Source organism: Macrobrachium rosenbergii, chromosome 47, assembly GCF_040412425.1.
Source record: "Macrobrachium rosenbergii isolate ZJJX-2024 chromosome 47, ASM4041242v1, whole genome shotgun sequence".
NCBI lineage: Eukaryota > Metazoa > Arthropoda > Malacostraca > Decapoda > Palaemonidae > Macrobrachium > Macrobrachium rosenbergii.
In genome coordinates this window covers 41464492-41476603 of record NC_089787.1, presented here as the reverse complement: position 1 = coordinate 41476603, position 12112 = coordinate 41464492, and the positions used below count along the sequence as shown (strand labels likewise).

The following is a 12112-nucleotide window of genomic DNA, read 5'->3' as shown; positions in this document are numbered from 1 at the left end:
GCAAAATTCGACGGGTCAAAATGTTGTCAGGCCATGTAAGAAAAATATTAAATGCAATTTATGTTCACTGTTTAACTTTAAAATACTATCTTCAACTTATACTGAACCTACAAGACTGGTAAAAAGTGGCAAGTGCAAGTACCTTAGTTCAGGTTTAGAAATTTGGGCCTTCCTTACTATTAAAACAAATCTTCCCATTACAGAGGTATCTTCCTTCTATCAATTTTTAATTGTAAGCATAATTAAAATTACCAAAGGAAACCCTAACTGCTGCACAAGATCATAAACCGGAAAGTAATATTGGTACACTCGACCATTCCTTAAAGCAGCTACAGTACATGCTGCATAGCTGTCTTTAACTGTCAGGCATTCGGGTAGCAAAAATGTCCATTCTGTTTTAGTTATGAACTAAAGAAAATCATGTTTTCAAGTGGTATCTGGTTGGATGCCTACACCTTACAGCAAAAAAATTTCAAAATTAAGTTACTTCTTCACTTGGGTCATCGATATCTATCGTGCCTTTACAAAATTTGATTCAATGTACGAGAAATAAACTATACGATATTTCCCAAGGTTTGACCTTTATTGTTTCCCTTGAGTTGGGTTTCTATCATCGATTCCCAAGACGTCTCATATTCATTACAAATTATTCTATTAATATATACTTCAAACCCTTAACTGCTCACCTTTAAGACCACTTTCTTGAAACATTTAAGTTTCTATAAACTCGGGTATGATGATCGATATAGAGTTTTAATTACGGTGGATAATATATGTTTTCATTTGAAAGTGTTTCAATTCTGAACTTCTCAAAATTTTGATGATTTCTCTCTCCTCCAAAAAGAATGGGGTATACCACACATGCTTCCTGCAGTGCAGACCACACTTTTATATTTATCATACTGAGACCTAATTAAAAGAGAAAGTTCCTCTTGAAAGAATCGTCGCACACTGTTATTCCGCTCTTATCTGCATTTCTATTGTATTTTGTTGATCTCACACATGTGGAACGTGCAACGTTATTTTACCTCAAGCTATCTAACTCTACAAATCCCTTAGAATTAACAGCTTCAACACGTGATCTTAATACTACACACACACCGCGCCGACTCCCGGTTATTTTGGTATACCAGCTGCCACCATTACAAATATAACAAAAGTCCGCAAGCAGTTGCTTTCTGTATAACTTAATTTTGGTGGCACTGCCATAACTTCTAAGGCGGGGTACACACTATCAACATGCTTGTCCAGCGTGTTTGTTCAAACATCGCCATAGATTGAAACGGATGTTTGATCAAACGTCAGTATGCCTGCCGACAACGTCCATGCAACATGAGCCATAAGAAAGCCTGCTATAGCCACTGAAAAGCCTATTAAACTAAAGAGTATGGATGAAGGAGTGGTACAAGAAAAAAAGTAAACTGTCTCATGACTGCCTGTTGAAAGAGGTGATAACATCACCCCAGGACTATAAGATTTTCCTCAGAATGGACCATGATACCTTCATGAATCTATTGACAATGGCTGGACCCCTAATTGAGAAGAGAAACACTAAACTTCGGGATGCTATACCAGCAAGTGGACGACTAACAAGTACACTTCGCTTCCTTGCAACAGGAGACTCATTCGAAGACTTGAAATTTAATAACTTTTTTGAGTTCCCTCCTATAGTGTTAATTTTCTTGCTTACTATGTCCTTCGTTGCAGTTGGTATATGCTCCTTCAACTTTTCAACCAACTGTTTGTAGCAATTTGCTTTGAGGTTTCTATTTTTATAATCCTCACTTCTGATTTTCCATAATGTAGTGTTCAATGAAATCTAGCCAGAATTCCTGGCCCTCAGGTGGTGTTGATGCCATGGCTGTCGTCTTTCAACTGAGAATGTTTGATCAAACATCGCCACAAACTCATCAAACATGCTGGACAGACAGGCTGTTTGACCATCGAGTATCGAACTGCTTGTCAAACCTTCCTACCTGACCACACACACTCAAATTGTTGGATCAAACACCTTGTTGGACAAGCATGTTGGATAGTGTGTAGCCCGCCTAAGAGACCAACACACTTTTTGGTTACGGATTACTGATGTCCGTACTAAAGACTTGATGGTGCTACTTCGGCCTGTTATCTAAGTGTCAACTGCTCCGAGGTGCTAGTACTAAACACAGTATGGTAAATGTTAAGTAGACAGCCGCACGAAGATATCGTTTAATAATACAATTTGTCGACCACACCAATATAGAAATGGGTGTATACAATACTTGGATCCCCGAGGGACTACTACTAAATACGGCGTCCCAAGGAGCTTACGCCATGTTTAGTACTAGCACCTCGGAGTAGGTGACCAGTAGTTAACAAGCCAAAGTAGCACCGACTTGAACACCGTCAGTTTTCATCTTAGTGCTGCCACCGTTAATAAAAAAAAAAAAAAAAAAAAAAATCAAAACATTTCTTTCAATACTACCGCTGTCACACTGAAAAAGATCTGCACACAGTTTCTCTCAGGTTTACTTAAGAAACAGCCACACACCTCTGTTTACACATTGCTACCGTCATCTCTCAAGACTGGATGACAAGTCGTTTGTTTCTACATTACTGACATTTACACTCTTCAAAGAAAGCTTGAGAACTTCTGAAACTAAGTAGCTATGAGCTTCAAATTTTATGGGAATATTGGAAGGATTAACCATACACAGAACGCAATTCAAGTTCGGGGGGATAATGTCAAAGACAATTTTTTACCTTTGGTAAATTTATTGTTAGTGTCCCTTGACTTACAAATGAGACCAAACTAATACACTACATTTCCTTTTTCTTCTAGTGCACTAAACTCAGACTACCAAGTTGCTAAACTATAATTTTCCTTCTATTTTCAGTTCTATACCTGATCTAGCATATGCATTAGAAGGGATATGAGTAGTTAAAGAAGCATAAAAAGACTACAATCTTGAAATTAAGCGAGGTATGACAAAAACAAGGGCGTTTGGACTAACTGTTTAGCAATTACATTCGCACACTAACAATCTTCTGCCAATTATAGGTTAGCGACTATATTAAAAATTACAAAACCTCAATTAACCTAATTATGATAGTGACATTTCACTAAACTTTCATACTGTAGGTAAATCATTCCTTCATGCATTGCGTCCAAGCAATCCATATTACACACTACACGCATGCTTTGAAAAAAAAAATTCTAGATATTCCCTTCATATTCTGGTGCAAGCAATATTTTGTTCGTTGTGGATGTGCTCTTTTGTTATTTTAAGCGAGTCTCAAAAAAGACAGATGTCCAACTTGAAAAAACACTATTCCAAAGTGACAGTTGGTTTTTCTAAAAGGAACAACAACAATCTGAAAAAATTAATATTTGTGACAGGTCATGTCAGCCCCAAAATGATGTCGCAATACTGGCTCTATGCTAAACGTCGTCGTTCCTGACAAACTGGGATCTCGTGACACACAACATACCACATGCCCTTTTACAATACATATTAAAAAGTTTAATACATATACAATATATTTGGTCAGGTTCAACTTCAGGTGTTTGTCTTCCTTATGTAGTTTACATTACAGAAAAGGAGAGATACGTAGCTATATAAAACAAGACAAATGTATGTCGCTGACAAACTCTACTACCTGTAACCTGTTCTTATCTAATGTGTATGAGTCAAAATTCCGTTTGCTCAGTATCTTATCTTGTGTGAAGCGTTTGATAAAAGGAGGTCGCACACAAGAACAGACTGCCGATAACAAAGACTGCCAGCGTGGGAGCAGTTCGTTTTTGATCGCCACAGAGACACCTGCACAGTATCAAGAGGAATATATTCTCTACATCAACAGATATTTGCCGCCCAACGACACGAAGAACACCGAACTCAAACTTTCTGAGGCATACCAGACTGACAGGGAGGTTTCAAACCAGCGCTGATAAACTCTCCAAGACAAAGCGTGCTCCCGGCTCACACAACTCGTCAACTGCCAAACAAGGAGGTTCGGCTCGGCAGTAACCAATCCAAGAAACACCTAGCCAGCCATGGAGGACCCAATGAACAGGAGTAAGTAGAAATGTTAATTTTAAAACTGGTGCATTTTATTTTACTTAACAGTGCTCACATTACCTCTAATGTTACTTTTCCATGTCGCTAATTTCCACGCGAGTGTCCTCGACCGCCTGAACTTGGCAACTTGTAGCTTAATGAATCTTCTAAAATGGCTAAAGTTTAATTAATCTTTTCCAAAATGGTTTGCTTAACGTTTTAAGTGCTAACTATTTATTACTTTGAACTTCGAATTTCTCTGGTGTTCTGCCAGAGCCTGAAAACCAGAGTATGAAACGTATATAAAAACGGCTGAAGTTTTATGAGACTAACAACGACACAATGAGAATATGGTAACGTCTGCAATTCTAAATGTTGATGTTAGACGAGGCTACCGCCACTAACGACAAAATGGCGCTTATCAAATATTTAAATCTCTGAGGAGCCTTGTGTCAACGATACGGTAAGGGTTACAAAGGGCTTTAAAAGAACAAAGAAGCTGACATACACACTTGAAAATCGAACATAAAATTACACGTATTAGCAAGAAGGCAGATAAAAAATCACTGACGAACAAGCTATCCTTCGAATAAAAACTGTAATTTAAAAAACTTCAGGGGCTGTGCATTGCTGCATATATTCTTTCAACTTTATGCAATCAGTATAAATGTTACCCCCTTCAGTTCGCAGACACTGGATAGCTTTTCCTAGCATTCAAGTATTTTCAGGCAAGTATATCTTAGTTTAACCAGACCACTGGGCTGATTAACAGCTCTCCTAGGGCTGGCCCCAAAGGATTAGATTTATTTTTACGTGGCTATGAACCAATTGGTTACCTAGCAACGGGACCTACAGCTTATTGTGGAATCCGAACCACATTATAGCGAGAAATGAATTTCTATCACCAGAAACAAATTCCTCTTGTTCTTCACTGGACGGTCGGAGGCTACCTCTATTTGGGTTCTGTTAGGTCTCGCTCGATCTAATGGTACTCTATAGACAAAATATACTGACGTACTTCACATACAATCAATACATAAAACACACAATACATACTTACATTACCTAAAATGCACAAGGAATAAGGGAACCGACGTTATGACAATTAGAGATATTGGAATGACGGACTCAGCTTCAGGTACTGAAGCTACGAATGAAACGATACACGCAATTTGTTAATATGCGCTCAACAAACAAATTTATGGGTATGCGCACATTCTTTCTTGATATAATTAGGAATTCCGGTTTGAAGTCTGATTATTTTGCTTGCCTTCAACTTTTAGTTTTCTGTAAAAGAAAACTATTGCGATGGCTTTGTCTGTCTGTCCGCACTTTTTCTGTCCGCCCTCAGATCTTATAAACTACTAAGGCTACAGGGCTGCAAATTGGTATGTTAATCATCCACCTTCAAACACACCAGATTATAGCCCTATAGCCTCAGTAGTTTTTATTTTATTTACGGTTAAAGTAAGCCATAATCGTACTTCTGGCACCGCTATATGTACCAACATAGGCCACCACCAGACCATGGCTAAGTTTCATGGGCCGTGGGTGAGGCCACTACCGGACCGTGGCTGAAAGTTTCATACAGCATTATACGCTGTACAGAAAACTCGACTGCGCCGAAGAAACTTCGGTTCATTATTTACTTGTTTATCACTGTGTCGTGAATAACTTCTGTTCCTGTGTGTGTGTGTGTGTGTGTGTGTGTGTGTGTGTGTGTGTGTGTGTTCTGCATAATTCCTGAAGATAAAGCATTTTGTTTTTACGTTCCCGCGACTAAGAAATTTGATGAATGCCTAAAAAGGTTGCTAGACTGTGATCCGTGTGTGCCGATATTTCTGAAGAAGCCCCCTCGATAGCATTCAAATTCCCCATCTCGGTAGGAAACCATAATGACAGAGTACTAGCCACCGCGGTAACGCTTAGCTAAGCAGAAAAAATTTTTATCGGAATTTTTAGTCATCCAATAAATGCACGCGTTACATTACACTAACTTCTAAGTTACTTCCTACATCTTGGAACAGTCCTGATCATGGACAGGGTAATCAGGTAAAATTTTTTTTTTTTTTTAGTTTCATTTTGCCCAACTATGGTCCCACAACTCCATTTCATTTTTACCCAATCTTTGTGTTTATACGCAACGTGGTGATGACTTGCGTTCTTAAAGTCTGGTATGCTTCAATAAATATATTTCGAAAGAATTAAAATTTTGTTCTAAAGGGTCCACAATAATATAACAGTTTTAAGGTTTTACACGAGCCTTAACAGTTATATTATTGTGGACCCTTTAGAACATTTATGAACTCTCGTGATAGAGAGCTTTTTTCCAAACTAAAATTTTGCCCTAAGTATGATTTTACCTTGAAATATACCATTCTAAGAATGATATAACTATGACATTTGTCGAAATAATTTAATTACGGAATTAGTGAATCAGCGCTTATAAATGTTTAACGATGAAAGCTTCTCCCGCGAGTTGGCAAGGTTTTATGCCAAATATACGCTACAAACAAGAACGAAGTGTCAGACTTCTTAGCGACAAGTTTCTATTTCCACGGATCAAAAGCGTATTTGAAAATAATAGAATTGGATTCTATTCACAATACTGAAGTATCTGAAACTAATACTATAGCTATAATAGAATGTATGAGTTTTTATGCATCCTACTACAGCACATTAAAGATTCCAATGCAGAAACGTAATATATACTCATCACCGTGTATGTTTGAAGCGTAAAGGCTTCGCGGGAAACGATTCTCTTTCTCGAGGTCCAGTATCTAACGAAACTGAATTAGGACCTTAACATGGCAAATGCATCTGTCATAGGTGCATTCACCTGCAAATATTTTGAGAAGCTTGTTCTAATTTTCCTATCTAAGGCCAGCAATGTACTCGAGGTGCGAAAACAAGGGCCGCCTAGGAAAGCGTGGTGGTGTGAGCGGGTACGCATTTTGGAACGTGCAAGAAAAGGTGGCTAAAAAGAATAAACTGCCTATTAATAAAAAACGAATAACGTAAAATTTCAGCCGATTTCAAAAGTATGTCCGACGTCGCTCTCGCGCTGTGGCTAAAAAAAAAATGCCGTAGTTTAACTGCAAACGGTACAACCGCCTTAATTTTACGATACATGTATGAAAGGAGGTGGGGTTGTAACTCAGTCGTAGTTATGAAATCTGTAAAGCAGGAGATTTCCAACGTAGTTATTCGTTACTAGAAATATAATTCGGTTATCTGCTAAAATGCCTTAAGAAATAAAGCACTTCTATTTTTTCTATTTTTTTATTTTTTTAGACTTATTGAAAGTAGACTTGTCTGACAGTACTCCACCAATGGTGTCCTGCAGGAAAAACAGTTATCTGTCGTAAACAAACCTATGCAGACACTTGAAGAACTATAAGGCGTATTTCATACCAATATTCAAATCCACACTATCTTGACACTCAGAAAGTAAGTTTTTTTTTTCTTTCTTTATAGACTTGATACCTTCAGTGCTAATACCAAATGGAAGTTCCTTGGGGCTGCATATTTGAAGGCTCCAAAACCAACATCCAAAGAGCTCAGATAACTTGAAAGCATCTGTTGCTAGTATCGTGTTGACAACGATAGTTAGATGTATTATGTACAGAAAATCTTTTAAATAACTTGACAGTATGATGAGTCGTAACACATTATAGACATTATTCTAACTTGGATAGGCGGGTACTATATTGACAGAATACACGATATCCATACAGGGCTGGGTTACACTGGAAGGTGGCCCCCATCAATACTAGAAGGGAATTGGGTACATGAGGCTTCAACACCATAAATCACGTACGAGCTGATTTTTGTTCTAGGTGGTGCCCCTCGGTACTTACTCTTTAAAGGAGAACCTATTTTGCTGCAACAAATTTTTTACTTTTCTGATCTCTATAACGCTTTCCTTCGGCTCTCCTTCAGTACAGAACATCGGCTAGTTCGGTGGCTTCGAACCAAATAATTTCATATTTTCTTAAAAACCTATGCAACTCTACCAGAAATTCTTTCTACAAGTGACAGCAGAACTGTTATCTGTTAGCTTTCGAATAAGAAGAATTGCTTTATAACGTACCATCTCCTCTTCTCTGCAAAATATCAGAATAAAATATACTCATTTGTTTAAATAAACGGATGGACACCTCAGCTTCATATCAAAATAATAAAAAACAATAAAAAGACTACTTGAAATTTTGATGCGGTATAAGAGCCATTAAAAATTTTTTTTTTTAAACCAATAGGTTTATTTTGAATTATAACCTTCACAGGGCACTTATGTATTACAACAAACAGGTTTTAGCCATAAAACTTAATTGATATGGCATAAGGTTTATTTGTACGGCTTCTGTTTCCTTTTTAATTTCTAATACGGCTTCTGTTTCCTTTTTAATTTCTAATACGGCTTCTGTTTCCTTTTTAATTTCTAATACGGCTTCTGTTTCCTTTTTAATTTCTAATACGGCTTCTGTTTCCTTTTTAATTTCTAATACGGCTTCTGTTTCCTTTTAATTTTAATACGGCCTTTTTTTTTAATTTCTAATACGGCTTCTGTTTCCTTTTTAATTTCTAATACGGCTTCTGTTTCCTTTTTAATTTCTAATACGGCTTCTGTTTCCTTTTTAATTTCTAATACGGCTTCTGTTTCCTTTTTAATTTCTAATACGGCTTCTGCTTCCTTTTTAATTTCTACGTTTCTTGGACTAAAAACAGAACAGCAACTAAAATAGGAAAAACAAAATAGTTTATATTGGGAAGCATTTCCAATACTCTATTCTAACCCGGCAAGCCCACGAAAACTTTCGTTCACTGCCTATGAGGAAAATAAATGTGGAAATATCAATTAATGGCATTTATACATTAAGGTCTGAGATATATTACAGTGTGGATACACCATAATTTCATCCGACTGGCCCATTAATAAAAAATACTGCACTTTGTTTAAACAACTTTCTAGAAACACGAACGAGGATTAATGGCAGTAAAGAAAAAGTTGAATCTTTTATCTACATTACAGAAAAGAGCAAAAACTATTAGTTACTCGATTTTGTGAATCAATACGCGAACAATTAATCTTATTCGTCTTGAAAAGATACCTAAATGGTTTATAAATTAACTTCGCATCAATAGTGTTTCATATCGAAGTCAAGGTTTGCAGATTCATGCAGTGATTAGGTTTGCATTTCAAAACTACAGAATCATCGCCGGAAGTATGAACTAACACAATGATTAAAGATTCCAAGGAAGCTAAACACGAGAGGTTCTTGAAAATTAGTGACTAACGCCGATGGTATGACGAAAGGCGGACATACATACGGATAAGTGAACGCACACTTTTAGCTTATCAGGAAATTCCTAATTTCTTCATTTCTTGTCTTTGCCAAAAATAGGGCCACGGCAACGCCGGAGATAATCACTTTGACTTATGCTATCAAATGAAAGCACGAAAAAAGAACTCACGTTACGACTATTGTGGAGACGTGACCAAGGAAAACTAGAGTAACCTTGTGGTATGATCCTTACGGATTTTGTATGTCAAATTTAGTCCGTTGAAAAGCAGACCAAACTCACATTGTTTATCAGTGCTTTCGTTTTATGACTATAATCCTGCAATGTGTGAAAAACATGATAATGCTAATCTAAGTGTTCCTGTCTCCCTAAGTTTACACGGTTATTTTCATGATTACATGAAACACAGCACGCGGCAGGCCACTAAAAATAAGTTATTCGTCTTAATTCTTGTGGAAACAGGACTGTGCTATCACTTCCTGTTCTTGCTGTTACAGACACTAACATTACGCTACAATAATGTCTCAGGAGGCACTTCAAAAGTCTGAGACATGTAATGTTCTTTGTCACAAATTACTCTTACTTTTGAGATATGATAGTGTAAATTTAACAATTAATAGGGGGTACGCCGCAAAATTCTTCTATTGCCTCTGCATACGTGTGCATATGCCAAATAAAAGTTAGGGGTCCTGCAAGGGGCTTCAGCGTTGTGGGATCACACAGGAAGTCTACTGAAAGCCCACTACATAAAGACGATTTCTCTTGGTCAGAAAACAAATATACAGTACATTAAACCTTAAAGACATCAGTACCATCTACAACATACGCTGTGAGTCATTAGGATATGAAGAATTCAAGTAACGATTTAATTGCGCCTCTAAAAATAAATGGCATAGTTACCATAAGTTAGGTGGTACACTGCTAGCCTTGCACAGAAAAACGGAGGTTAAGATGACAACCTTATACAATTAGATGTCTAAAGTTTACATAAAATAAAGGCTGGGCCTTTATGGATTCACTTCCTGTAACAGAAATTAATGAGAAAATTAATCTACGCCTACCTAAGAGGAAAAAGTTTCATGGACCCCAAACTAACCACTCATACCTCACAAAAACTGTTGAAGGGCTCATATAGAATTTTTGCCCCAAAAAGAGAAGCACCGTGGTAAAACTCGTGTCTCAATTCTTTCCAACAGAAGAAAATAAGTGAATTTGTGGTACTTTATGAAACTTACGCTAAAACATATGTATTTTTGCAAGTTTTACACTTTTACAGAAATATAAGTGGTCGGTCGCTAACCCACTCAACCTTGGACTGAAGCGTTCAGTGAAAAATCCCTCGTTCTTCTTTAAGAAAATTATCCAAATGCATTGTCATATAACGGAGTTTCTGACAATTCCCAGTACACTACTTCGCGTCAAAATTTACACCCGGTAAACCAATATTGCTGGCAAAAACAGTAACTCTTGTTCGCGCATGTGACTACCAGACTTCCGCGACTGATATTTTCCACTTCCTTCAACAACATAATGACTCTCGTGTGACTACTAGGGCGACTATATGCGCAAAGATGCCAGGAAACGTGCCCATTTAGCCATATCCTCGAAAGAATTCAAAACAAGCCGAAGTCTGAAAAATAGCCAGTTTCCAAGGAATGTGAAAATCACTTAGCCAACCACTTACAAACCAATCACAGTACGTACATATGGAGCTAAATGAACACAAAATTCGATGAGACTGAGCCTTTCAAGATCCATAATGCGAAAGAACTAGACCTTACAAGACCCTAAAGGAGAAATCTTGCAACTGTCCTAACTTTTTTCTACTCTATTTATTATCGAATATATGAACCAGTTTAATCCCCCCCCCCTCATCCATCCTTCGGAAAAGCTCCCAGAAAGTAAACCGATGAGCCACTTCTGAAAGATCAGTCCACAACTTTATATGAAAAGCATTAATATGACAAAGAGAAACATGAGCTTACTGATTCGTAGCACGAAGCTAACAACCAGGGCGTCTTATCTTATCTTGTCACAGCGAGGCTTACACACACGAGTTCAACCACCAATTCAAAGCAAGTTATTAAACTCTGAGATTAAAAACGAGTTTCTTTATCATTAGCATAGCGTCGACCACTACGGCCTCGCCAACGTGACGCCGATATCAAATATGGAAGGCGCCATATCGTTACGGTAAAGCTACTGCCACAAACTGGAATGAGCGCACGGTAACATACACAGAATAGGGCCGAAGTCAAGTGCAGATTAAACTAGAGAGTATAGGCAGGTACAAAGGTAAAAAGCGGGGGCCTATATACAGTATAGAATGAGATAGTGTACTTCAATCAAGATGACCATAATTTTCAGCCTACATCACCAAATTTGTAGAAAGAAGAAAAAAATTTAGAGATATATCCAACAATTGGGTACATTTATCTCTTTCAGACAGAGTGGTTCGTGGCGGTAGGCTTGTTTCCTAATGGTAGCAGTTATGATTTGGACCATCGACGGATGGTCTCTTGTTTGCCACTTTTAAATAAGTTGTATTTCAACAGAGATCTTTTACATTCACAAATGATCCCTGATCCCCTTTATCTGCCGAGAACAACCAGATTCGCTGAACAGCAGAAGCACCAATACGCAGTAAATGTGCCTCGCTGTCGAACTTCTCAGTCCCAGAGGTTCTTTATTCCTCACACCGTTGGACTGTGGAACAGCCTCCCAGAGGATGTCGTGAATAGGAACTTCATTAGTTCAAGCGAAAATGC

General features: G+C 37.7%; 1 protein-coding gene across 1 annotated transcript in view; it reads left to right on the top strand.

Moving 5' to 3' along the window:
• The first annotated feature begins 3745 nt into the window (after positions 1–3745).
• Positions 3746–12112, top strand: part of LOC136830796 (uncharacterized) — a 36344-nt gene continuing 27977 nt past the window's right edge. The window contains exon 1 of the mRNA XM_067090718.1: positions 3746–4058. Within this exon, the coding sequence (XP_066946819.1) occupies positions 4037–4058 (22 nt within the window). The 5' untranslated portion in view covers positions 3746–4036. The remainder of the gene's footprint in view (positions 4059–12112) is intronic.